General features: G+C 35.3%; 4 protein-coding genes and 1 non-coding gene across 8 annotated transcripts; 1 reads left to right on the forward strand and 4 right to left on the reverse strand.

The window, feature by feature from the left end:
• Positions 1-1,760: 1,760 nt before the first annotated feature.
• Positions 1,761-24,936, reverse strand: med18 (mediator of RNA polymerase II transcription, subunit 18 homolog (yeast)). 3 transcript variants are annotated; one of them, XM_028009660.1, is made up of 3 exons: positions 24,829-24,936; positions 3,616-3,709; positions 1,761-2,832 (listed from the first exon to the last, which is right to left on the reverse strand). In XM_028009660.1, the coding sequence occupies exons 2-3, from the start codon at positions 3,686-3,688 to the stop codon at positions 2,276-2,278; spliced, it is 630 nt and encodes a 209-aa protein (XP_027865461.1). In that variant the 5' UTR covers positions 3,689-3,709; positions 24,829-24,936; the 3' UTR covers positions 1,761-2,275. The 3 variants fall into 3 exon arrangements, with proteins under 3 accessions (XP_027865461.1, XP_027865454.1, XP_027865445.1); XM_028009653.1 differs by lacking the exon at positions 24,829-24,936 and adding an exon at positions 4,211-4,294 and having other exon boundaries at positions 1,763-2,832; XM_028009644.1 differs by lacking the exon at positions 24,829-24,936 and adding an exon at positions 3,914-4,262 and having other exon boundaries at positions 1,763-2,832.
• LOC114139547 (uncharacterized) lies at positions 4,374-10,704 on the reverse strand. 2 transcript variants are annotated; one of them, XM_028009545.1, is made up of 7 exons: positions 8,326-10,704; positions 7,914-8,225; positions 7,518-7,799; positions 7,198-7,410; positions 5,471-5,587; positions 5,306-5,346; positions 4,374-5,183 (listed from the first exon to the last, which is right to left on the reverse strand). In XM_028009545.1, the coding sequence occupies exons 1-7, from the start codon at positions 8,402-8,404 to the stop codon at positions 5,055-5,057; spliced, it is 1,173 nt and encodes a 390-aa protein (XP_027865346.1). In that variant the 5' UTR covers positions 8,405-10,704; the 3' UTR covers positions 4,374-5,054. The 2 variants fall into 2 exon arrangements, with proteins under 2 accessions (XP_027865346.1, XP_027865356.1); XM_028009555.1 differs by lacking the exon at positions 5,471-5,587.
• On the forward strand, positions 10,789-18,432 carry cyp4t8 (cytochrome P450, family 4, subfamily T, polypeptide 8). Its single transcript, XM_028009533.1, has 12 exons — positions 10,789-11,064; positions 12,062-12,206; positions 12,311-12,355; positions 12,458-12,585; positions 13,455-13,579; positions 13,703-13,857; positions 13,936-14,042; positions 15,686-15,876; positions 16,014-16,147; positions 16,622-16,686; positions 17,500-17,582; positions 17,851-18,432. The coding sequence occupies exons 1-12, from the start codon at positions 10,873-10,875 to the stop codon at positions 18,026-18,028; spliced, it is 1,548 nt and encodes a 515-aa protein (XP_027865334.1). The 5' UTR covers positions 10,789-10,872; the 3' UTR covers positions 18,029-18,432.
• ppp1r8b (protein phosphatase 1, regulatory subunit 8b) lies at positions 20,129-25,781 on the reverse strand. Its single transcript, XM_028009603.1, has 7 exons — positions 25,686-25,781; positions 25,264-25,324; positions 24,829-24,982; positions 23,080-23,297; positions 22,455-22,599; positions 21,958-22,022; positions 20,129-21,827 (listed from the first exon to the last, which is right to left on the reverse strand). The coding sequence occupies exons 1-7, from the start codon at positions 25,736-25,738 to the stop codon at positions 21,474-21,476; spliced, it is 1,050 nt and encodes a 349-aa protein (XP_027865404.1). The 5' UTR covers positions 25,739-25,781; the 3' UTR covers positions 20,129-21,473.
• On the reverse strand, positions 25,050-25,204 carry LOC114142421 (small Cajal body-specific RNA 1). Its single transcript, XR_003595007.1, has one exon.
• Positions 25,782-26,607: the final 826 nt, after the last annotated feature.

The raw sequence follows: 26,607 nt of genomic DNA on the forward strand, positions 1-26,607 counted from the left end.
ATTGGAACATAAAACTGTCTCCATCATACAGTTCAGTCTTACCAAGACAAAACTTAAGCCTAACCAGTAATTGAATGCAAAATTAGATCCAACTAAACAGACCAATCATTAAAAAGTGATTAAAACATCTCTACAATTATTACTTTTTTTTTTTTTTCGTGTTTAGACAAGTGGCTTTCAAAGTGCACTAAATGCATGTGAAAGCACAGTCACCTCACCTTTCCACCTCAGTGAGAGAGCTTGTCCTCATCAGCCTTGACATGCAGGTAGGTCAACGTGTACAGACAGCCATCAGGCCCTGGAGCTCTCCTCTCAGACATGCACGCGGTCACTTTGCATCTGAACTCCAGCAAATGCATCTTCCTGCAAGCGTATTATTAGAAGCACTCACGTCTTTTTGCCAACATCATTATCATAACCAACAGGATGTGCATTAGTTACTTCCGTCTTCTGCTGGCAATTGGCCCCTAATGTTGACGCACCAGTGCAGAGTCCTTTCGTTGATTTCAACATGGACACGGAAGAAGCTGAGGCAGCTCCAAGATTTACATGTGTGACACTTCCAGCTCAAGTTCATGGAAAAAAAGGGGCACTAATGGGTTAACAGTGGAAATGAGAGGGGAAGAGAGTGGAAATCAATGCTTTTGTTGAAGGGAAGAAAGAAAGGCTTTCACAGGTCTATGTATCATTAAGCAATTGAGAAAGCTAATTAGAGTAGGGTAAAAGATGTGCGGATCTCGCAGCTAATTATTTCCATGGCAACCAGAGCTCCTGTAGATGAGGAGAGGTGGCATTCAGTGTGCGCCAATTAAGGCTGGAAAAAAGAAAAAGAGCGACCCCTAGTGGCTTTGAAAAGCGTATTCATTTTAAAAACCAGTTTGACTTAAAAGGGTTTTGCATCTTTAAAGCGTGGAAAGATTTTGTTCAACTGTTTGGAAGATGAAAAGGAGCAAAGCACAATTACCTGGCAACAGATACCACCTGTTTAAACAGTTCGTCTTTCCCATAGTTTGCTGTAATCACAAGTGTATACTTTATATGCATCTGCTTTTTCTTAAAAAAACCCCAAAGTGATAAAATTACTAAGATAAAAAAAAATATATATATATATATATATATATATATATATAGTAAAAATTAAATCACTGATATTTGAGAAAAAGCCACACTATTTTACAGCAAAGTTTAGAAAAAAAGCAAATATTATTCAATTGCTTTTACCTACAACAAAAAAAGCAACATATATTCCCAATGTTTGTGCTATTCTGCTCATTACAAAGTAACACAGGTATGAGAGGCTGTATGCCCAGTTAGACCTGCAGTCAACAGGTTGTTCAGTTTTCCAAGTTTGCTGTCAAAAGAGAAGGGTCCTAATGAGACTTGCGGGTGGCACTACTCTAGCTTCAACACCACGACTGTAAATATGTTTTCTGCTAGACTTATTTCCAACACACTAACTTTGCCTTCTAAGCAAAGTGAAAAGTTTAGTGGGCTTTTGTCAAGAAGCCGATCAGCAGTGTGCAGACAGGGGAGGCTTAGTTCTGAGTAACATACAGCAGTAGAAAATTACTAATACCACTCCACCACTTTCTCTCCCATCTGATTAAAAGGAATTTAAACTATAGGAACAAAAGTGTTTGTGTCTTTGAAACTGTACATTTTTAAACTCTTGGTTGGCCTTAATATGGGAAGACATCCAATGCCGATAAAAGATTATCTTTTGTCCAACTTGCAGAACAAATCAACCAGAAATATAGCTGCATAGTCAAAATTGTACTGTATTTTATTAACTGTAGCAAAAATATTTTAAGTACAAAATTAACAAGATATTTTGCATTCAGAATAGACTAGATCAACATAAGTAATACTTCAAAGTATTTAAAGTGAGGTTCTGTTAAAAGCTTAGCAGTAGTTATCTTATAAACAGCAGCTAGCTCTCTTGGTGTCTCCATTTTATTATAAATTCAGATTAGTTCAGAAGACTGATGTTAAGGTCTAGTCAGATGATTTCTACCATCATAAAACTATTCTAATCTAAAAATGGTCATAGCCGATTGTGAAAACACTATTTTATGACAATTATTTTCAAAAACTATGATTTTAGGAAGATAGATGTTCTTACTAAATACTGTTTTAAAACAAACCTGTTAGATAGTAATCACCTTTGATTGTGGCCTCTCTTTGACCAAAATAAAGACCCCAATGAAGGTATTAACTGAAAGCAAAGACAGAAGATGCTTCTTCTCGTTTACCAGAACCCCATTTTGAAGCCTTCTTAATGTCTCTGCTTGCTTGGGTCGATCTTCTCCAAATGAATCAGAGGTCTCAGCTGCTCAGCAAAGCTCCGCATGTCCTCCGATACGGTGTCCTGGCCGGCTGGTGCCAAAACACTCAGTTCAACCAAATGTGAAAGCGACATTCGCTCTGTGTTCTCAGTGTTCCCGGGCACCAGCACACGGGAAACGTTGCACACCACAACCTTCATAGCTCCCTTTCGGAATATGTGTCCGCTGGTCACAAACTCGTGGTCCATGCGGAAGCCCATCTCATTGAGGAAATCCGGAAGGCTGTGAGAGGCGGCCACGTCGACGCAGTTACGCACCAGAGCGTGGCGGCTCTTGTCTCCTACTTCAGGTTGGCCCAGATAGCGGAGGTGCCAGGGAGCTGTGGGGTGGGAGAGAGAGCGGCGAGCGCGCAGAATGAAAGGGTTTCCCTGCTGGCCTTTCAAAAGGTACACCAGTTCGTGGTCTGTAAACGTCTCCGGCTCCATGTTGTCACACAAACCACGCAGACGATGCAACAGGCTTTCCAGAGCCGCATCTAACACGCTGCCTGAAATTAAAAGTCAAAAAGATGAATTAAACACAGACGACATATTTTCATGCAAAAACAGACAATGGAATCTGCTAAAAATCAAACAGTAGCTTGATAGCTACAACACCTTAAAACTACACAACTTCTAATATCTTAGTACTTCCTTTTAAAAACACGCAGACATACACACACATTAAAATATTGTTTGATACATATTGTACACCAGCACAGTTTGAGATCTGAGAAACCTTTATTTCTTTGCAGGGTTCATACACATTTCTTATTTCAAAGTTTAACACTCCTTCAGACTAAAATGTTTACATTTTTTCTGCTGTTGTAGTTGCAAATTGGACATTCGAGTATAAAACAGTAAGACTGAACTGTAAAAAAGTTCATTAATTCAAATCATCAAATCATGAAACACTATAGTGTTGACTCTGAAACTGGTACAATGCCATTTCACAACTTTTTTGGAAATAATTCAAATTCTTAAAATTTTTACATTAAGAACTTTTTACCTTTATTTAGTTTGTAAAATCTCTCATCCTAACAGTTGCAGAACCATAAGTCCAGTTTCAAACCATGAATCAAGAAAGTCAAGAGACTAAAAACCGATTTGAAATCAAAACAATCAATACGTTTTTCCAAGAGGCATGACAAATGAATTCAATCTGAATTTTTGAAAGAGGGCTATTGATTCAAGATTATTTCTTCATGTGTAAAGTAATACAAGAGGATTCATTGAGAACACTTGCATTTAAATGTTTGTTCCTGTTCGTGGATGTATCAAACACATCCTACCTTGCAGCAGATACTCCATCATGTTGATTGTGCCACTGGTGATGGGCATAACAGTAACAGGAGGAGCCTCCATCTCGTTTCAGGATTCTAGGAGCTTAAAGGAGAAAAACGTAGTCAATACATTAAATAGTATTAAAGTAACATCGAAGACACTGACATTGTTTTCAGTGCAAAATACAATCTTTTTGTAACATTTGTTTCTTAATTGTCAGAGCGTTACCAACTTCCATTTTAACTAGCAGATAAAGCTAGCTGTTATGCACATCGCTTATGAACAGCGTGTTTTGTACAATTTTACCTGAAAAATACAAGAAAGACAACGTGTCTCCCCGCCGAATGAAGACAACCGGGGAAATGTTCGTATATTTTGTATCTCCTTGCCTAACCTCACAGTGTTAGCCCATTCAACACTAGGCTAGTAGCTTCCCAGTTAGCTCCGAGCTACTTCACTAATGGTGATTGAGGCGCAACGCAGTAACGCCAATAATTGTCTGAACATTTCACAAGATTGTAAAAAAAAAAGAAAAAAAGTTGGCAATCAAAACAAAACTATTCGCTACAATTTAACTGAAACTGTCGCCACATCTGCACCTACTGCCTGAAAGAAAAACAGCTTTCCTTCTTCTTCTCAGTAAAGGCAAACTATGCGTACTTCATCCAGGTTACTACTGCCCTCTAGAGCTTAGAGTGGGTGTAAAATCAAAATCAGACTCGGTTATTGGTTTTCCAAGCAAATATTTATTCCAATCTCTTTTTTCTTTCCTTTAGATTTCTTTTGCAGTGACATAAATCCATTGTTGCAATTTTGTCATGTAGAAAAGTGGCCTTTTAAAAATAAAACCAAAATATCAAAAGTCTTCTAAGTGTAGCAAAATGTTAATAATTTAAATTATACTTATTCAACAACAACAACAACAATAATAATAATAATAATAATAATAATAATAATAATAATAATAATAATAATAATACAAGGTAGCATGAATGGATTATGTAAAATTATAAAAACTTTGAGGATTGATATCTATGTGAGTAAAAAAGGGATCCCTTTTATTGGAAATAAGATTTTGATAATTCTAGAAAATTGTTCAACCACTTATCTATATGATGACATTGAAACACAATTCAAATTTAGACTTCTATATTAACTGACACATAATTTTTGGTTGGAAAATGGCTCAGAATTATTTATGACTAACATAAGCCAAATAAGAGCAGCTTATGTTTCCTTGATTCAAGATAATTGTAATATCATAAATAGATTACATCATTTCTCTTCAGTAGTTCAAAAACTAGATGAAAAACTTCCTGTGGGTGTGTGGATGTTTTCAACGTGTCATGAAACACAAGTCACTGCCGTGGAATGTATTACAAAATTTATTGACAGTGTGGAAATTATGATCACCAAAAGTTCCATTTAGTGTTGACTTCTATCAACACTAAATGGTATTTCCTCTACACTGTAATTCACTGTAAATACAGCTTTCAGGAACTGTGTGTTGACTTCTTGTTTTTGCTGGTGTCCTGATGATAACAGATGAATAAATTACTGTGGACTCCTCTTCCGCCTGCATGAAATAACAAGTTTCATAATGTGGTCAAGACAACAAAGATGGCATGTCAGTGCCATGCCTTTTTAAGCTTGTACAAAGTTCACTGGAAACCAGCATCTATCTGCATTTGTTCTCACCTCATGAGTGAAGCCACAACATGAAAGATGAAAAGGAAATGCTAAGGAGAAACAGAAACACAAAGAGATTTGGGGGGCGCATAAATTTCAAGACTGCAAACTGCCAGCTGTGCAAAAAACACAGGAAGTGTTTTTTTTTAAAAAAGTAAATAGTTGCAGCCTTACCAGCCTGTACTCTTGATTTCAAACAGAAAGTTAATATTGCAAGTAAAATAAAAAATGTAAAGGCAGCTACTACTCCATAAATAATTGGCATCAAAGATTCAGTCTTCTCAAAAACACCTGTAAAACAATATAAACAAAATTTTTAAAATCCTCAATATGAAGTCATTTTAACATATTTTTTAAGGACAGAAATATACAGACATGATTATGTTTGCTAACGTTGCTGTAAAAATGCACAGAAAATCTCTAATTAAATCAATCTGTTATTGCAGCAGAATTATATCACTGAAACTTCTTGAAAAGTTCAACATTTGAGTTTAGTGTTTTGACAATTGAATCCATGTTAAGAAAAATATTTTTTTAATAATATCTCCAGCAAAAAAATTAATGAGACCACTGCTGTTCTTACTTCTAAACCATAACTCCATGTAGGACAATGCTAAGTCTTGTCCAATAATGTTTCACAATCTGTGCAGGATGTTCATGCACAGATTGTGCCACATGTTTTCAATAAGTATTCTGCTAAAAAGAACAAATAATGATCAATGTTCCACTAAGTTGTGGAGTACACAAGCTATTTAGTTAAAATGTTGCAGCAATTTAAAAAGTTAATTATGCACAAGAAACTGACCCAGAGCATCACACATCTTCAGTCCTACTAAAAAGTGGATGGAAAATATTTTCCCCAAATATTTATTGATTGTTTTACCCCAGGCCTACATTAAAGCGACCGTTTCAGAAAAGCTGGATGTCATTTCATCAAATCACACTTTCTTTGGAAGAGAATTGAGCAAACTCTTCTAAGACAAAAAAATATGTTTACACCCATAAAACACCTGCTTGGTTTCAGATGCAAGCAGTATCTGATGGTTATTATGAAGACTTTGTGACCAAAGATACCATATCTCCAGTACTCTAAAATTTGGGGGATATTTTTCACCTTCCTTTTAATCCTGCTCATCATACATGGAGGCAAAATAAAGATGAGTCCTTGTTCAGTTACGTACCCACTGCAAAACTAAATGTACGCCGTATGTGGTAAAGGACCCAACCCAGTCATGGGATAGGTTATACACACTGGAAGTAATTTAAGGACAAAGATAAACTTACAAATAAGTACAGTGGGAGGAGACATCTGCCATAACCAGGGAGTATACAAGCAAAGAAAATGCAGAAAGAAGGAGAATCCAACAATGAATTACTGAACAAAGGAGAATAAATATAGAGCAGAGTGATTACTAACAGAACAACCAAGTGAGTAGCAGGGAAAATACTGATAGAAATAGACAAATGAAAATACAGGGACAAAAATATCATATAACATGAGAAAATTCCATAACAATCAGGAATGAACACTGTAATATAAGACACTAAACGTGAGCAACGGAAATCAAATTTCAATAAATTCTTAACAGCAGATTATTTACTGGAATATTACACTTTAAAAAGTAAAGTATAAACTTCACAAATGAGCTTTAGCTGTAGCTATTTTAATAAGACTTTTAGGATTATTGACAGGTTATTTTGTTTCAACCATTATTATTTATTAACATTGTTTTTTTCTCTAGTTAAGTACATCTACTCAAATTAAAGATAGTATTTTCTAAGCATTTTACTCGGACTATGTAGTACTTCTACAATAGGAGATGAATTTATTTAAAGCTTTTTTAAGTTTGGTACAACGATACCAACAAACGTATTTGAATCTGTAGAACAAAAATACCCACCCATTGTTGTGTTTAAAGCAGCTGACACTGTGTAGCTGTTCGTAGTTGGTATAGGCTGCCCATCCAAGATCTCAGTTGAATTACAGATTAAGGACCCGGATGGATCTATGTCCACTGATATTGTTTGATTGCTCATCAGAAGACTCAATTTTTTTTTTAATCCCACATCGCATGTCACTGCACAAGAGAAAATAGAATGCTCTTTGCGGGAAACTGTCAAAAAGCAAACAAATAGTGTTAGACAAACATTTTTCATCTAATAAATCTAAAAGAAAGGAGAAAGTTTACAACAAAACTTTGGAGAAGTATCAAATGCTCACCTGTGACGACGCATAAGTTGATTGTGAGCTGTTTCTGATTCGGACCACCACATCTATTCACCCAACAGGTGTATTTCCCAGCATTAGTATTTTTTACAGATCCAATATATAAGGTCTTGTTGGTAGTAACAGTAACCATTTCTGATCTTAGTTCTAATTCCCTTTGGGTTGCATTACTGGCTTCAAATGTCCATTTTAAGTTAGCAAATTCACCTGGGCATGAGCGGGTGAAACTGCTGCCGGAAAGAATGTAAAATGTCTCTTGCATTTCATCCATAATTTCTGAAATCAAAACAAACACAAACTCACAATGAAATTGTGCTTTAAGATGCACAACTTTGGAACTGAATGAATGATACACATTAATACTTTTATATTAATGACAGCAGCTCAAACCTTTCTGCATAGTGATGAAGCTGGATGGTTCCCTGCTACAGGTTTCTTGAGAGCAGTTTTCACACCAGTAGTCGCCCTGATCTTTGTCAGTAAAATTATTTATAACCAGAGAACGATTTGCCATAACATCTACTTTTGGACGACTGACATCATAGTGTTTTATTCCATTCTTATTCTGAAAAAATAGCTGGATTTCCTTACTGTGCTTGTCCTCCTTGTAAAACCATTTGAAAGAGCCCGAGTCAGCACTGTGACCCTGACAATGTATCAGAACTCGACATCCCAGCCAGGATCGACGCTGATGTGCTGCAGCTAAAGTATCCGTTTTCAGTTAGTCATAAAGGCAAGAGGCAGGTTCAAAATGTTGCTTTTGAAATACATTGAGATGACAGTGATTTTATCAGCTACTTACCATTTCCTGGGAAAATGCTTGCGTTCCAGTAAGTCAGAAAAAATACACAAATGAACGCGTTTCGAGGTGATGAAGTCATATCTTTGCATAAACGAAGGCAGAATGAAGCAAATCAAAGACTCCTTCTCCAGTCAAACCATCATCACAACTCATCAAAACATAGTTCAGAGACTCTGTGCAGCATCACAAGGTTTTAGTTTGAGTGTCATAATTAAGCTGAGGCTGACACATAGGAAGTGGTCCAACAGCCACTGCATAGGAAATTTAACAAAGCTCTCGCCCACACGTTTTTGTCTATCGCTGTGCCTTATGTATTTCGCTTTCTGCATCTCCTAGGTGTCGAGATATTGCATGTGCATCACAAACGAGTTTGATTTCTCATACAGAGGTGTCCGTTCTCTATAATTCTGTGCATATGTTACTAGATTTTTTTTTATTTTTTAGAAAAATACTGATTGACCTTGTGAAAGCCAGCTTTAATCTAAATTGAAGCTTAAACATCTAAAGTTATTATAGTTTGATTGTCAGAAATGTTTTTCAGGTTAATTCGCAAACTCTAATTTTTAGAGGTATTTTCTGACAGTGAACCAACAGTGGAAACATTGTTTCACAGCTTAGCATGAGCACCATGAAACAGACGTGAGTCACACAAGCTGAGTACATCCAGGAGCGGGTTAAAGTGTTTCTCATCTGTCTTATGAAATTTTTCCCAAATATAAATTAAAATTTTTCTAGCAGAAAATTCAATTGTGCATCTGCAGCACAAGGTAAAAATTACAAAGTATATTTACAAAATAAAAAAAATGAAATAAAAGCAAATTAAATAAATTAAGATGAGCCTATATGTAAAAGGAAGTTCTAGGTCAAGAGGTCTAATACTAGGTCAAATACACTGAACACACTGAACTGAAAGCAGTAGTGTCTCTATCTCCAAACTTCGTACCCTAAGTAGATTTAGATTTAAAATGATTTTCATTCAACCAAGAAATAAGTTTCAGATAGGAAATATACAGGAATTTGCAGAGAAAATAATTTTAAGGGAATGTTTATTTCTATTTGTTTTATTTACAAATTATTAATAATGGCACCTAGAAACTTTTTTATTCCCTTATTTAGTAATTGATGGAAAAGTTCTTATTGGCACTACAGCAAGTTTTCACTTCCACGTTATAATGATGATTCTTCCTCATACAACAAACAACAAAGATTTGTTCTTTGTTGTAAAGCAAAATGTGAGAAAAACCAAGAGGTAAGAAGACTGTTGCAAGGCACTGTGTAGATTGCGTGGGAAGTTAGCTTGCTGAGTGGATAGAGAGTACATCATGTACTGATTGAAATCTGCCAGAGACATTATAAATGTCAAAACATCTTTTATATTTGTCATGAAAGATGTACATTTCATTCTTTTAGGTAGAACAGTGATGAAATCAGGAATGTTGCTCAAAACCCCAGTGATAACAACAAAAGGGTTTAGTCTGACACACTGATAAAGTAAAGAATTTGCCAATTACTCAATGATTAAGCAATATGTGCAATCAATACAGTACAAAAACAAACACAATATAGCAAATAATAGTTTGACACCAATCACTTGTAACCCGGCTTTGCTTTGACACACAATTTCCTTCATTATAATTTATTGTGTTTTTTTTTTTTTCTAAATGTAAACGTATCTGTAGCTGATGAAAACCAGAATTACAAGAACTATTCTTCCCAGGATGTGTCTCTGTGTGGAGGTCCACAAAGGCAAGAGTCCTGAATGAATGGACTTTCCTTCATAACCCTCTCAAGGCTGAGATTATGTTGCTTGTGCATGTACTCTATGACATGTTTCCTTCCACTAAACTTTCCACTATTGCGCAGCATTCTGTGAACAGTCAGCTTTTTTTAATAATGAGAATTTGTGGTTTACTCTTATTGTTGTCTGCTTAGCAAATGTCAAATCGTGTTACTAGTGAGCCATAACAACATTTCTTTATTAAACATAAAATTTTTGTCAGCAATATTGAATTGTCTGAGAAAATTAATTGTGGGTTTTTATTAACCTTAAGCCAATTTCATCAGTGCTACAAACAGGTTAAATATGTCACTGTAATCATTACAAATTCATAGATTGTTTTTCATGTTTTATTTATAAAAATATAATAAATTTTACGGAGATGTACCGGTTTATTACCTAGAAAGTAAAAAGTATGTTTTTAGATGTAGGACGCGCCAAAAACATTTTTATTTCGCATTTAAATCATTTCAACATTTTGTTGACCAAAATTAAATCAAAAAGGGATTAGCTTTCAACCAAATGACATGATGGCATAAAATATGCTGCTTAATTGAACACTTGCAATAATCAGAAACATTTTAAGTGTTTATGGCCCAAATCCCTTTAAATATTCATCAGCAAGTGCAGACTCGGGTGCAGACCCCGCCTTGACATGTCCAATCTCCGCCTTCCTCAGTCAACCACACAACCACAAAGCCCGGCTGCCTGTCGCTGCACACACAGAGGGAGCGTCATTTCTCCGCTTGCACAACACGGACGTCGTCAGAATGCAGTTGACAGAAGCTCTCTTGAAATACCAGCTGGCCTGGCCTCATATGCACTACTTTTTAGCTGTGCTGTGCCTCGTTGCCGCCGTGTACAAATTAACCTTCATCCTCCTCAAACGGAAGTCTGTTCTGAAGAGCTTTGACGCCTTTCCAGGACCCCCGGCACACTTGTTGTTTGGAAATGTTCTGGAGGTAACGAGTTTTAGTGGCATCCAGCAATGCAGCTGCAGCCTTAGGAAGCTATAATACAGTCTCAACGTCAAGGCTTTTATTGTGTGTAATCAAGTTTAAAATTCTTAATTGAAGTATTGTTTAAAGTTTTATACAATCTTTGAAGTTTATTCTAATTTCTATATAAACCACCACTAATAATAATAATAATAATAATAATCACAATGACATTGCTGAGAGAGAGAGGCATAAAGTTTATATTAAGCATTCAGCCTTTTGTTAAATAACTGGAATTAATACAAGTATAATACAAATATCAGTAATAATACCACTCCTAATACTGCTACTACTATGAGTTATAGTAATAGTAAAAATAATAATATAACGAAGAAAGAGAAAAGCTATTAATGTTTAATTTACTAAATTAATGTAACAAAATAACGGATATAAGCAATAAAATATTCAACTTAGAATATATATATATATATATATATATATATATATATATGTGTTGTGTTATATAAATAAAATAAAAAAAATCAAGTGGGAAATAAAAACAGCTGGGAATAACTTTTTTCCATTGTTGTGCCCCCTTATACCTAATGGAAAATTATCCTCAACTTGTGAAAACATTAAGAGGATGAAATTCTAAAAATTTAAGATGAATGTGACTGCAATTATAATTTGCAATCAACTAGGTTTTACAATGGCCTATATTGGAAACAAACAAATATCTGTAATGCATTAATATGACAAGTTGTTATAATCTGGAGAATTTGGAACATGTTAGAATTTGATAACTTTGGTGGATACCATTCAATCATCTATGGTTTTTTGAAGTTGTAAATTGAAATGAAGTAATATATATATTAAAACTTTTTAATTATATGTTCGGTTATTTGGACATATATTTGTTAATTAATGCAAATTAGAACCTGAGTGTGTAAATATCTCAGTTTGTGCAGTGTATGCATGTGTGTGTATTTTCATATGTCTTGTATTGTTGTTGCTTCTTTAGTTTAAACAAGATGGGACCGACTTTTTCAAGCTGTTAAAGTGGGCGGAGAGCTATCCCTATGCTTTCCCTATGTGGTTCGGCCCATCTATTTGTGTTCTCAATATTCACCACCCAGATTATATCAAAACTATACTAGCATCAACAGGTGGGAACATATTTTTCTTTCACTTTAACTCTTTGTTACAGTATCATAACCATAATGTAAGCATCAATTTAACTTGCCTTTCATTTACTTTTTTTAAATAATAGAGCCAAAGGATAAATTTGCATATGAATTCATCGAGTCTTGGATTGGTAAGACGACTTTGCTTTCTCCTACTTGCTTGTTTTGTCTTAATGAAGGGTTAACTTTTAACATTTTACTGACTCGCTCTCATTGTGCCTCTTTTTCTCTAGGAAACGGTTTGTTGGTGTCAGAAGGCCAGAAGTGGTTTCGCCACCGGAGGCTCCTGACTCCAGGTTTCCATTATGATGTTTTAAAACCATACGTGAAACTGATGTCAGACTCTGCCAAAACAATGCTGGTATGTAATTTATTAATTAATAATAACTAGACATGTTGCTAACAAGGCAATGCATTGTCCTAATCCTATCCCATTTCAAGAGTGAAATAATTGTGAAACCACTCTTTCCAGAAGTCATTCTGATTCCTAATGTGGTCAGCTTGCAGGTTTTGCTTTTTAAGCATAGGCTTATTTCTTGGTCAGCACACTCTCTGGCCGTGGTTATGTTAAACTCGCTTTAATGTGAACAATTTGTTCCAGCATCTTTCACTTTATGACCGGCCTACAATATGGTGGTTCTCAATATTTTTCAACCAGTCCTTCAACTGGGAGATAGTTTGTATCAGATGGTTAAAATTTGGACACCTTGTGTGCTGTAATGACTCAAATATTGTGAATTCACATCAACACTGGTTTTGAGTAAGAATAAGGATAGGACAGACTTCTTTAGTCAACCTGAACCCTAAGATAAGATCTACGCCTAAATCCAGCTCAGTGCAAAGGCGCCCCCCCAAAAAAATATAAATCAGAACTAGGTTAGCAACACATGTTGAGAGAATTTTGCCAGAATCTTTGTTAAGGCTACAAAAATTGTGGTTTCTCTGCAACCTGCATAGAACAAATTATCTAAATATCAGTGTGGGTGTATTTTTGAGTATGTATGCGGGTTAGGGAAAGTCCCTAATAGTTTAAAACCAATAAAACTTTTCTACTTTAAAAAGTCTTGAAGTTGTGTGGCGTTCTTTTTCCAACTCTTGAAAAAGAACCAATAGATAAATTTGTTTATGCTGCTGCCGAGTATAACCTCTGACTGAACCTGAACTGAGGTTAATGCTTGTATCCCATTTTTTCCTGCTTGCATGTTACATTTGTTTCCTTATATTTTTAAGGACAAATGGGAACGCTATGCCAACTCTAAAGAGACCTTGGAATTGTTTGAGCATGTCAGCCTGATGACACTGGATAGCATCCTGAAGTGTGCCTTTAGCTGCAACAGCAACTGTCAGACAGAGGGGTGAGTAACCTTAACAAAAATCATCATTTCAGCTTCTGCATCCATCCAAAACAAGTTCAGATGCTTTATTAACAAGCAGAAGGAAGATATCACCTTTCATGTTTCCCTGCTTTTTTCTGTCAGGGGAACAAATGCCTACATCAAAGCAGTGTATGAGCTCACCAATCTTATTAACTTACGGATGAGGATGTTTCCATACCACAGCGATCTCATTTTCCACCTCAGCCCACATGGTTTCAGATACAGGAAAGCATACAAGGTGGCTCACAGTCATACAGGTAAGCCCTGAACTCTGCGACATCTTTGTTTAATATAATCTGTCCACTTAAAGAGTAAACGTTTGTTTTCTTTTCAAGATGAGGTCATCAAAAGGAGGAAAGAAGCACTAAAGGAAGAGACGGAACTGGGCCGCATACAGGCCAAAAGATACTTGGATTTTCTGGACATTCTTCTCTTTGCACGAGTATGTGACATCAATTCAAAACTACTGATTTAAAAGCAAAAGTGTGGCTTTTGTTTATTTGTTCAGTGAGAGCTGACTAAAAGCACCACTAGAGGTTTAGCTAAAATGATATTTAAAAAGCGATTAAAGCAAAAACACTATCAAACACCATAATTGCAAATAATTGTAAAGCAAGTACCTCATGCATCAAATTAGGGCATATTTATAGGGAAAACTGGTGAAGATGCATAAATAACCAAAAACAAATTCATCTTTTGGTATTAGATTAGAAAAAGTCATTAGAAAACACAACATTTATTCATGGGAGGAAAAAGCAACACATTCAGAAAAATGTTTTTTTAATGAAATCATCAGTTGCACAATTATTGGTACCCAAAAAGAACCAGTTTTAAATAAACGTCTCATGCATTTTTTGTTTTCACTTTTTAAAAGTTAATATGACTTTCTAGGTACCTAAATACATTGTGATAAGACTTTTACTAATACAACAATGTTAATGTTTAACGGACTCATAATAAAAGTGAAGAGCAAAATGGCATTTAGAGTTTTATAGAGAACTTTGCCCAACATGTCTGTTGGGCAAAGATGTGTAATACTATTAAAAGAATGAAGACATTTTTCATACTTCTGAAATCTGACACTTAAAAATGAAACAACAAAAATCTAATGAATGATTGGTGAAGGGTATGTGATGCTGTGGGCCTGTCTCTCTTCCAAAGTCCTGTTAGAGTATATAACATCAAATACTCTTTGAATATGTCTACCAAATCTAAATACTAAATAAAGAGAAGAAAAATATGCGAGGACAGGACGATCAAAAGATATGTTGTAAATAAAAATGGCTTAACATTTAATTTTTTAAAAGTAGAATTTATGCCAGTACAGTAAAAAGATGAATTTACATTAAAGCTTTTTAAATGGCATTACAAGGCTGCCAATCAATGTGGCCAGCACTGAAAAATAAAATTGAAATTGAAAAAGGAATTACATAAACCTGATAACAGATTAGAGATGAGGCAACACAAGGTCATAGCGTTAATGCAGCCAGAAGTGACTCAGCAAGTAAACATGCTCTGCATACTGATGTTCTCTGTTAAGGCAGTTTTTCGCCATTTTGTTTCTCTATGCCAAAAAGCTGAGGGGAAAAACTAGATAGAGCTAAGAATGTTTCCTTTTGCAACATTTATAGTCTCTTTTAACAACTCTGGACAGCTGATAAGGATTTCTTTAAGAACAACAAGGTTGCCGTCCTCTATCTGAAGCAAAGTGGTAGAACGGAGATACTAGGGCAATGACAGATTAAAGAACATTTACCACAGAATTGTAAAATAAAACAAATAGCAACAGTGTGGTTAACCTACGAATGTGAACATCACTATTTTAAAAGCTGCTTTGAGTCACAGCTATCGGAAATAATTGAGACTTCTAAGTGTTTAATGCTTGCCAAAGTGTTTTGAATGTCTTTTTGTTGTTTGTTTTATCAGATGCATTTTTGCTACTGGTTAAAACATAACATGCAGAAAAATTTTAAATGTGTGGCACATCTAAACAATCTGCACATCCCTGTAAAAATGCTTGGGCTAATGACCTGCGACGTAGCCTTTACGGTCTGCAATTATTTTTATTTTTAATTCGTTCTTCAGGATGAAAACCAGCAGGGCCTGTCGGATGAAGACCTGCAAGCAGAAGTGGACACGTTTATGTTCGAGGGCCACGACACCACAGCCAGTGGCATCTCGTTCATCCTCTACTGCTTGGCCTGCCACCCAGAGCACCAGAAGCTCTGCAGGGATGAAATTTGTGAAGCTTTACAAGGCAAAGACACCATGGAGTGGTGGGCAAACTTTGAGAAAATGATGCTTGTATAAGAAAGTTGGCCCTCAGCTGTGCTAGATTAATAGTTAAATCTAAACTATGCACACCTTTACCGCCTCTCTGTGAATAACATTAAGTCTCTTGTCCCATATTAAGGGAGGATCTTAATAAAATTCCATACACCACAATGTGCATCAAAGAATCCCTTCGTCTTTACCCTCCTGTGCCAGGAATATCCAGGCAGATCACTAAACCTATCACCTTCTTCGATGGAAGAACATTGCCAGCAGGTCAGTGACATTAGTGTGTTGTTTAAAAAAAAACACTGAGGTTGATGTGCACCGCATGTAAACTTTACAAGAGAAAATAAAATATTAACTTTCTAAGCCGTGGAACTGGTTTTATGTGGAACTTGTTACAAAACAAGCCTAACATAAAAATCTCCACACATTAACAAGTGAAGCTGTGGTTGCAAAAAAATATTTGTTTCCTATGTGCACTGTGTAGTATATTCCCTGTTACTGTGTTACTTAGTCACATAAAAATGTCATTATAAGCATTATTTTATGCAGACTGCTATAAAGCACTTTCTATACAAAACCAAGTTTATCCCTACAGCATGTTCAGAAACGTATTGACACAAGCAGTTTTACAGCGATGACCCAATGTTAACTTCAAGGCAGGTTTGAAGAAGAGGTGTATACATGTTTCACTTTTGCATTTTGTTCACGGTCCTAACTAAAATACAGCTTTATTTTTTAAAGGCTCTCACATTGGAGTAAGTATGTTTGCAACTCACAGAAATCCAACAGTCTGGGAAAACCCACATGTAAGTCATGCAAAGTTTATTATAACCATAATGGCATTGGAAAATGTAATTTTTAAATGGATCCAAACTATAGAAACAGCATTAATACAGGATAGATCAGGCTGTCCAGAAGTTATTATTCTGATCTTTTTGTCTTCTGAGGAGTGTACTAAAAGAATTTAGAAAAGAAAATATAGAAAATGTATTACAGTTTCTGCAACTCTAAGTTTTTAATCCACCAGAAAAAGAAGAAATTATTATATGATCCACATTTATGCATCAAATCATAAATTCCCAACCTACATCTGATTTTTTTAAATACTAAAAAAAATGTATACAATTAGTTGATGTATTTATTGACCAAACCGGGTAGAAGTTACTAGTTTGATGCATTAAATGAATAGAAAAAAAGGGGATTTATCAGCATTTGATCAACAAGTCAGTGTGTGCACATTTCAGCAAATTCAGCCATAGATAAGAAAGCAAAATACATGGCAGGGTTGGTGATTTTATTTGGCCTTGTTTTGGTGCCCCAGAACAGAATCCTTCATATAACAATATTTTATAGAGACATATGAAGTAATTCAGCTGAAGTGAGGAAAAAATTCCCCCACATCAGTGAGAAAAACTGACAAAGCCATAAGAAATATCCAATTACTAACACTTTTGGCTTTTTTTTATGTAATGAACTATGTTTGAATTTGTTGTGTGTTTTATTCACCTAGGATTTGATTTAAATAAACTTAGATCAGATTGGGGGGGTTTTCTACATGCATTTTCTTTGATATTCCTGTAAGAAAACTTGACGTTTTCTCTCCTCCTGTGCTGCCATAGGTCTTTGACCCGCTGCGTTTCCTCCCAGAAAATGTCTCTAAGAGGTCACCTCATGCATTTGTGCCTTTCTCAGCTGGGCCAAGGTTTGGAAAAACTTGACACTGTGACTGTTTGGCTTATCTCAGTTTATAGCCACTTTGTCTTTAATCTTATATCAATCTACAGCTTGTGAATGTGTAACGTAGCACCCACACCTAGTTATACATGCATAATAAAGGTCCTGTTATGTGGGGCTAGGGTAAAGCAGAGGAAAGGTAAAGTGAGTGCATGGCTGCTTTGCTACAACTTGTTTTTGATCATTTATCTTCTGCTTAACCCTTTAATGTCCTTCTTAATGTTGTCTTCCCTTAGAAACTGCATCGGCCAGACTTTTGCAATGAATGAGTTGAAGGTGGTGACGGCCTTGACACTAAAGCGGTACGACCTGATAGAGGACCCCAACATTAAGCCCAAGATGATTCCCAGACTGGTTCTCCGCTCACTTAATGGCATCCACATCAAGATCAAACCAGTGGAACCAGAAATGTGATGGAGAAAAAGATTCTGTTGGATTCAACCAAGGAGAAACAAATTGCTTAGAAAGTGAATTAGATTTTTTTTAAAAATCATGAAGTGCAATTTGAGTAAATTTTTACACTAATGTCTCGTGACGAGGAAATTTGTTGTGTTTTAAACCGTTTTTCTAGGAATATTTGTAATGTTTATCTTAAAATGGGTTTGTTATACATTTGGAGATAAGCTTAATCTTGAAGCAAAACTATAAGCATTGCATTATGCATTGTTGTAATACATTGCACTTTGTTGTAATACTGAAGAATGTGACTAAAACAGTGAGATTGAATGTATTTTTTTTACATTAACAGTTCATTTCTGCAGCTAGGAATATGTTGTATTTCTGTTGTTGGGGTATATTAAAACAGAAAAAGAAAATAAGCACCGTACACACATTTATTTGTAGTGGAAACTTCTTGAGTTTAGACTGATGGTTAAAACAGTAAACATTTAAGGAAAGAATAGGGTGTAATGTTTTTAAACTATAAGCACTAAGTGTACCTTAGTGTAGGCTAGTTAAATAACCTAAAAGGTTTTAACTAAAATTGTGTAGCAGAGTAAAAATAGTTACTTTGTATGTATTTATGAGCCATGTGACCTAATCTCAAAATGATTTTCTGCATTACATTTCTCCATTTAAATTAGGTCAATAGTGAATGTTTAACTCCATGAGAGTCTGAAGAGTAAAACGCAGTCTGAATTTGAGTTCACTGGAAATTACCTCAAGATATGCTATTACAAAGGAATTACAACACTGAAAAGCACAACTCTAAAAATAAGGCAATTTTTTTTATCACACCTTTGAACTGGGTATTACAGAACGCAACTCAAGATTGCATGCTGAGACATATAACCCCAACATTTTGACAAGGGTGTGTATACTTTTGAGATGCACTGTGTTTCTGCATTCAACTTCTTTTCTGATAGAAAAAGAATAAAAATGACACCCTAACAGTTGTGTTGCCCATTTGCAGGCTCCAAACTCAAAATGAATGAATGATTGAGATGTAAAAAATACATTTAAGTTTGTGTTGACTGCACCAGGATAAGAGAGCAAATGATAAAATATACAAGTTTTAGTGTTACTGTGTCCCACTGGTCTCCATAGAATCTACGTTCACAATTACTGGACCTTATTTTCTAAATAGGGTCCTGTACTAAATACCTACAGTAGTTTAGCGGAGGCATCAAACCAACAGAAAGCTTTTTTTTCACAGGAAGTGCCTCATAAAAGTATTTACACATCTATGACCTCGCATTTTGACACTTTACAACCACAAACCTATTTGTATTTTAGTAGGAGTTTAGGTGCCAAACCAACACCAGTTTCAGATAGCAGCACTTCCGGTGTGACCTGCCATTGGACCTGCCACTTTAACTGACACTGCTACAATTTGAGCTAGCTGTCTCTCATCAACACAGAGTAGCTGATAATTGTGCAGTAATAGTAGAAGGGTGCATGGCTTTCAAAATGGTTTAAAAACAAAAACTTTAAAAAATGGCACACATTTAAATAAATCTTTACTGAGTCATTATTCTACAGCCTAAATGTTTCAATTTCATTATTAATCTTATAGATTCTCTGTCGGTTTTGCACATAGAATGATGTTTTTGGCCACTCTTCAAGTGCTCAGTCTCAGTCAGATTGAATGGAGAGCATCTGTGACAATCAAATTTCAAGGGTGCTCATGGATTCTCAACTGGACTTTGACTGGACCATCAAACACAAGACTCTTTATTTCTTAACCATTCTTTCGTAGCTCTTGCTATATATTTGCTCTGTCAGAAAGTGAACCTTATGGATAATACTGGATGATCTGCAGTGAATTTTCAACCAAAGTTACCGAGAATAATGACATCCATAATTTGCAGGTTTCTATTATTCATTCAATAATTACAAAACTATTCATTTATCATTCCTTTTTATGTTTTATAAAATCCTTAAAAACAAATGTTTGTGGTAATGTGAGGAAATGATCAGTTAAAGGTTTTAATACTTCTGCAAGGAACTGTATAAATGGAACACATTGCAAGTTGTCAATGCACAAACTGTTTACAGAAGAAACAGACAAGCTAATGTGTCAAAAAAGTATTTTTTGTTTTTATTTACATATTACAAAATCCACACAACCAATCAAATGTAGAGTCACTAGTGTAGTTTTTTTTAATAAAACAACTTATTTTTCTTTTGCACCAGAAAATCCACAAAAACAGTCAGTATTTTTGTAATTTAGAGGGAATCTCCAATTTGACCAGATGACATAAAATTCAACAATTATAAATCAACCAGATGTCAAAGCTGCCAGACTTTTTTTTTTTTTTTTTTTTAAATACAAAAAAATACTGGAAAGCATAACTACAGTGTTTCTGATGCAATTTTTGTCTGAGGCATTTGTATGTGAATCATTTTATTACATAGATTCATACAATTCTTCAAATTTGAACACTCAATAAAACCATATTCAAAATTAAGCCTTAAGGAAAGGCTGAGCCTAATGTTTAGTTTTCTAATCTGCAGACATATCTTGAGCTGGGTAAGAACGGCAGCATTTTACAGATAATAATGCTAAGTATGCATTACAACAATCTGAATAACATTTTAGTAGTCTTTTATGTTGTAGTTGATTGTTATTGTGATATTGTGCTTTTCTCCAATCTGCTATGCTTGTATCCTTTAAATAGTAATCCAAAAAAGCATAAAAAATATTTTTTTTACAGTATGTTTGTTCGGGAAATATGAGAAAGTACTTCGCACTTATTGTAACAGAAGAAAAGAGGATGTTAGTATAACAGATCACTGATTTAAGATGCAAATGAAAACTAAAGTTTTCAGCTTCTAATAGAAACCAGTCTGTTTGCTTAAGTCACCACCAAGTGGCCTAAGGGGGGAAATACAACACAGCACAACTGACAGCTTACTAAACAGACAGAAAACATTTTATCGTAAAATGTCTGATCTCATTCTATCAACTTGCTTTAAAAATAAAATAGAGCTGTGTTCTGACAAAATTTTGCTTACATTTGAAGTCTTGGGGCTATCTTGACTTCTCACAGTAAGATACGAATAAAACCACTTTTTTGCAACTCTTTAATAGTTTTATCAATATTCTGAAAGAGTGAAAAAATGTTGGAACATGTATAAAATACAAGTTTACATCAACTCAAAGTCATTCAGCACATAACTCCATCATTATATCCATATAGTCTATCACTCTGTAGTTCATTTTACTGCCAGGTATTTTGTTGTAAAAAAAAAAACTAAATACTTTTGCTGTCGATGTAGTTTGTGGAGGATGCGTTGTGTATTTTGCACTCGTATAATATAACAAATAAAAACAGAGGCGAAGAGCTCCACCTCTGACAGGTCACAGTCCCTGATGGTCCTGCTGGGAACCTGAGAGTCAGCAGTGTTATAAAACTGGTTAGATGAGAAGTGAAGGGGTGGGTTTCTTCCCCGGCCAAGCTTCTTTGGCATACTTCTTTTTTCGTGGCTCGTTGACGGTCTCTGGTAGGTAGGGGGCTGTCACTGGTGTGGGGTTGAGTGTGATCGGGGGCTGAGGAGCCTCTGGGGCCAGATCTACCTCAGGCGCCGGGTTGGGGAAGGGCAGAGGCAGCCCGCCCTGCATAGTAGCACCTCCTGGAGCTCCTGTTGGCTTGTTCTCGTGGCTGGTTGGGGGCAAGTCCCCGTACAGACCTCCACCCAAGCTATAGCCGTGAATGCGCTTGGAAGCCAGGTCATCAAAACCCAGAGTATTTTGGCTGTCAAATCTCCGCTTCTGCAGAGGAATGAAAAAACAAAAACTTCACAAGCCATAGAGAAGACTAGCAGCGTATTAGCCAAACTAAGTTGCTTTGTAGCAAAATCTTTTAGCTGAGAGAATCATTTTAAATACAGTCAAGAATTACCTTCATGGGGATGACAGCTGTCTGCACCATATTTCTAAAGCGCCCAACTGAGGGGTCTATATCTTCTGTAGGAATGAAAAAAAAAAAACATTGTTACACTTCAGTGTACAGACAAAAAAAACTTATTTGGGTAATTAATGAGCAGGCTGACAGTGATTAAATAGAAATGTAACATAAAAAGTTGATTTTGTTATATTGACTCAAAATCCAGCTCTCTGATGGGGAGTCTGGTAAAATCAGTTCATAGATAATAAATATTTTATTCTCCAAGTTTAAATTTAGGGGACAAAGAATCTTCAAATAAAGTTTTTACTCTTGCACTTTGTTGATTTTCAGTCGCATGTGATCACACTATGACAGACTACACAGAACCCAGAGAAATTTTGATTAAAGTATCTTTAACAAAGTAGTTCAATTAATTATTTTCCTGTTGAATCAAGAAAAACAAAAAAGTTTAACTATTCTCACAAACATCAGTCCCAAAACATTAAACTTACCTGGATTAATAATGGAATCTTCTTCACTGAAAGTAACTCTGGAGTTCTTGCGTTTCCTCTTTGGCCTCTGGATTTCCAGGTTGCCTTCCTCGATTGTCATGATGGAGATGCGTTTGTTGTGAGCTGTGTTAAACTCTGTCAGGTTCTAGAAATTACAAAAAAAGTTAAGTGATTATTATCAATCAATCAATCAAATTTTATTTGTATAGCACATTTCAGCAGCAAGGCATTTCAAAGTGCTTTACATCATATCAAACACAGAAATACAATGCAACATTGAATCAACAATCAAAACACGACATTAAGTCAAGTCCATCAATAAATTTGTAATTGATTACATTTCAAATACAATCCTAAACAGGTGGGTTTTTATTCTAGATTTAAAGGAAGTCAGTGTTTCAGCTGTTTTACAGTTTTCTGGAAGTTTGCTCCAAATTTGTGGTGCATAGATGCTTATTATGTCAATACCAGTTTTTTTAAATTATACTCCACTGGACTGGATATTACCACAAAACATGAATAACTTCAAAGTGACATACTTAGTAAATGGAAAGATTTACAAAAAAAATCATCATAGCTAAAACCTACAACAATAATAATGTTTAATAATATAGTAATAACGTACCTCCAGCTCTGTCTCTTCCTCTGGAAGTCCAAGCAGCCCTTTGAGCTCATCTTCATCCCCCAACTTGCTGTCTCCTGTGCCAGCGGTGCCTTGGGTTTGGGGTTTCTCTCTAATGGTGTAAGTCCGTGTCGACGCCCCAAAAGATATGGTAGAGTCTATGGGAACCTGCTGAGGCTTGTGGGGCTCAAGGCGAATGTGGCCAAGAAAGGTACCGTGTGCTGAAGTAAAAATGTCTAATGTTAGGAAACCTTGAAAGCTGATGAAAAATATTTTAATGGCATTATATTACACAGAAACATGCGTTGAAGTTTATATTGATGTCTCATAAGGCAGTGTTCTAACTTCAGTCCATTTACAAGTCTAAAACAATGTTAACCAAGAGATGCACCGATGCACCAGCTGCAAAAAGTTAAAATAACCAGATCTTTTTCTGATCAGTGAATGCACCATGCTGGCGTAAAGGCCAGTTTCCGTTAGAAAATTGGTTCCTAAACTTTGCAGCTTCTGACTCACTAAATAAAAATGTAAGACCCAAACTCTTGGTTGCATCAACTAAGTACTAGGCAAAGGCTGTGAATCCCTTTGTTCATGTGATATCTTACTTTTTTTTTTGTCTTACAGATTTACTAAAATCTCAAAGCTTTGTATCACAATGTCATTTTTGAGAATTGTGTGGAGAGATTAGAGGAAAATTTTTTTATCCAGTTTCAGTTAATGTGGATAAAGTGAAACATGGTGAATACTCTTCAAATGCACTGTACATATCCTACAGAGATTAGACACTTAGAAAAAAAATCACACTAATCACTGATATAGCAAAGAAAACATGAGGAATATATAAAAAATTTTCCTGCATGTATAAATACTTGTAAAATCCAGTTTAACTGCTAAGTTACATAAGACACTCAGATATTTCCTACACACAGTGTTTGACTCCTGTGTGTTTGGTTCTGATAAATAATTAATGATCATTCACAACAGAGAGGCTATAGTTACACTGAACACATGAATGATTTAATGATCCAATATACGACTCTAAATCAGAGGGGTTTCTTTGTCTCAAATGTAAGATAGACACAACTGTTATACATTTTGAATGAGTATTTCAAAATCTTATAATATGGTGCATGTTGCAATTTCAGTTGTCTATAACATCTAAACATGTAAAAGAGATGTGCTGTAATCTCTTAAACAGAATAAAACAATCCAATTAAAAATATTTTCTAGTCCAAATTTTTAATTGGATTGTATCTGTCCAAAATACTGGGTTGTTTTTAGGAAATCAGTTTTGTTATTTTTATTTTTTTAATGCATTAATTTTTATTTCAGGGTTAGGATGGTTACATTTTGAATTCACCCACACACTAGACATAGTTAATTCTAAGTTCTTGAGAAATTTGAGTCCATTAAAATGAGCATCAGCAAATAAGCGCATTTCTAAGAAAACCATGAAGATTATAAAAGGCACAATGTTTGGGCTACAAAATGTTATTATTTTAAAACATATCTAAATACATTAAAGGCTTTAAATATAATATGAAATCAGCAAAATTTCCTGTTAAGAACCACAAAAATACAATAAAAATGTAAGATTGCTAAAACAGTTCTATTAATATACCATATTTCTTGCCCACATTGACTTTGGGGCAATTGTGGGTTTTTTGCACAATTAATACCCACATATTTTCTAGTCCAAATGAAAATTGGTAAAAAAAAAAAAAAAAAGTGTGATTGTAAAAGATCTCTTACTGCTGTTTAGGTCTATGAGGAAGACCCTTTTTAGGTGTTTGTGGTAGACTAACGCCGAATGAACCCGAGAGCAGGACTGATGGTCGATGGTGAAGTCACACCAGTCGGGATTCCTTCCAAACAGGTAAAACTTCTTTTCATCTATGATCAGTTTCTATAAAGAGAGAAGGTCTTTGTGAATAACACACTGAAAGCACATCTAAATCAGGTCATCCTGATGAATCTGTGCCTCTGAGTTATAACTCTTCAGTGTTGCTTCCACTAAAGGGCTTAAATCTCATGGCTGATGTTGCTCTCGCACCATTTGAAGCCGAGCAGCCACAGAGGAACCCCATATCTGGGACGCAACAGACTGTCAGACTCGTATCTGGTGCACATTTCTAACATTAAAACGACCACTGCATTGTTAACCTACATCTGTAGAGCTTCACTTACCTCTATCAATTTGTCCCCCTTCATCACGTCCAGATGAAGCCCTGTGGGTGGTTTGCCTGCCCTGCAAGCAAAAGGTTAGAAACTCCTGTGATGATTTACTTAGTATGAACACTGCAGAAATCATATTTACCAAATCAAAGATAAAATTAATCAAGAAAAATAATCACAATTTTAACTACAACATTTTTAATTTGGTAAACAGGATTCAGCAAATGAAAGACACGATGCATTGATCTTTCTGGCTAATTCATTGCCAACATTGACGGGTTAGCCTGCTAGCTTTATTTAATGTTAGCAAAAGATATGATTTCATCTCTAATAAAAGTCTCGCATACACTTTAAAGTTCGTTGTTTTGTTGGTTTGCAACTAGTAATGATCTACAAACATCGTGCTACTACTTTGGCGTGTGCATTTGGCTCACCATGATGGACAATCAAAAGGAGGAGGACCGTCTTTGCTTGTTTTACTCGCCATCTTGCTTCAGCGCATTAAAGCCGAGGGGCATCTTGGGAGAACAGTGGTTTGTGTCTCTGGGAGTTGTAGTTTTATCATATTATCCGTAACCGAAGCTTCTAAACTACAACTTTTGAATAGAATAGAATAGAATAGAATAGAATAGAATAGAATAGAATAATCCTTTATTATACACAGTGAGAAAATGCAGGTGTTACAACGGAAACTTAGCATGAATATTTGCACAATACAAAAAATATAAAAATAATAAGAGACTTTAAAGGCAGGATACATTTGAAAAATAATACATTGTAGTTATTAAAAATAGATTACTTTAATAACTATTAACATACTCCGAAATGTGCAGCTTATTACCTTAATTGCCACTTTATGCTTTATCCAAGTGTAACAAAGTCAAATCATGTCAAGTTTATAGACTATAGCACATTTCAGCAATGATGCAGTTCAAAGTGCTTTACATGATAAAACATCACAATGCAGATTAGTGCAGCATAATTAAACTATGTAATTTCAAGGTTAGAACATATCAAAGAACGTAATTAAAGGTTATTGTATACATGCAATCTTGTTGATATTTGTATTCTTTAAGAAAAAAAAGGTCAAACATCTAAAAATGTGAAAAACAGTAGAAGAAGGGCAATGTTTTTTTTTTATTTCACATTATACTTCACAGAGTTTAAATGTGTTTTTTTCCTAGGAAATGAACCTACTCAAAAAAGTATAATTGATAAGGAAGAGGAAAATGAAAGTTCTGCATCTCTGTTTCCATGCTTTGTAGAACCACCTTTTACTGCAATTACAGGTGCATATCTTCTGCAATAACTCTTATAAGTTTACACATCTGGAGATAGATACATGTTCTGTTCTTC

Source organism: Xiphophorus couchianus, chromosome 3 (assembly GCF_001444195.1).
Source record: "Xiphophorus couchianus chromosome 3, X_couchianus-1.0, whole genome shotgun sequence".
In the NCBI taxonomy this organism is placed as follows: Eukaryota; Metazoa; Chordata; class Actinopteri; order Cyprinodontiformes; family Poeciliidae; genus Xiphophorus; species Xiphophorus couchianus.

Bases quoted from the DNA above. Each gene is read 5' to 3' on its own strand.
- med18 (XM_028009660.1), bottom strand. From the start codon at position 3,688: ATGGAGGCTCCTCCTGTTACTGTTATGCCCATCACCAGTGGCACAATC. The intron at 2,833-3,615 runs GTAGGATGTGTT...TTTTAATTTCAG, and splicing joins GATGGAGTATCTGCTGCAAG to GCAGCGTGTTAGATGCGGCT.
- LOC114139547 (XM_028009545.1), bottom strand. From the start codon at position 8,404: ATGACTTCATCACCTCGAAACGCGTTCATTTGTGTATTTTTTCTGACT. The intron at 7,800-7,913 runs GTTTGAGCTGCT...TTTTGATTTCAG, and splicing joins CTTCATCACTATGCAGAAAG to AAATTATGGATGAAATGCAA. The intron at 5,184-5,305 runs GTGAGAACAAAT...TATTTCATGCAG, and splicing joins GTTGTGGCTTCACTCATGAG to GCGGAAGAGGAGTCCACAGT.
- cyp4t8 (XM_028009533.1), top strand. From the start codon at position 10,873: ATGCAGTTGACAGAAGCTCTCTTGAAATACCAGCTGGCCTGGCCTCAT. The intron at 12,356-12,457 runs GTAAGACGACTT...CTTTTTCTCTAG, and splicing joins ATTCATCGAGTCTTGGATTG to GAAACGGTTTGTTGGTGTCA. The intron at 13,580-13,702 runs GTGAGTAACCTT...TTTTTCTGTCAG, and splicing joins AGCAACTGTCAGACAGAGGG to GGGAACAAATGCCTACATCA.
- ppp1r8b (XM_028009603.1), bottom strand. From the start codon at position 25,738: ATGGCGAGTAAAACAAGCAAAGACGGTCCTCCTCCTTTTGATTGTCCA. The intron at 22,600-23,079 runs GTACGTTATTAC...TGTAATTTCTAG, and splicing joins AGGAAGAGACAGAGCTGGAG to AACCTGACAGAGTTTAACAC. The intron at 22,023-22,454 runs GTAAGTTTAATG...TCATTCCTACAG, and splicing joins AGATTCCATTATTAATCCAG to AAGATATAGACCCCTCAGTT.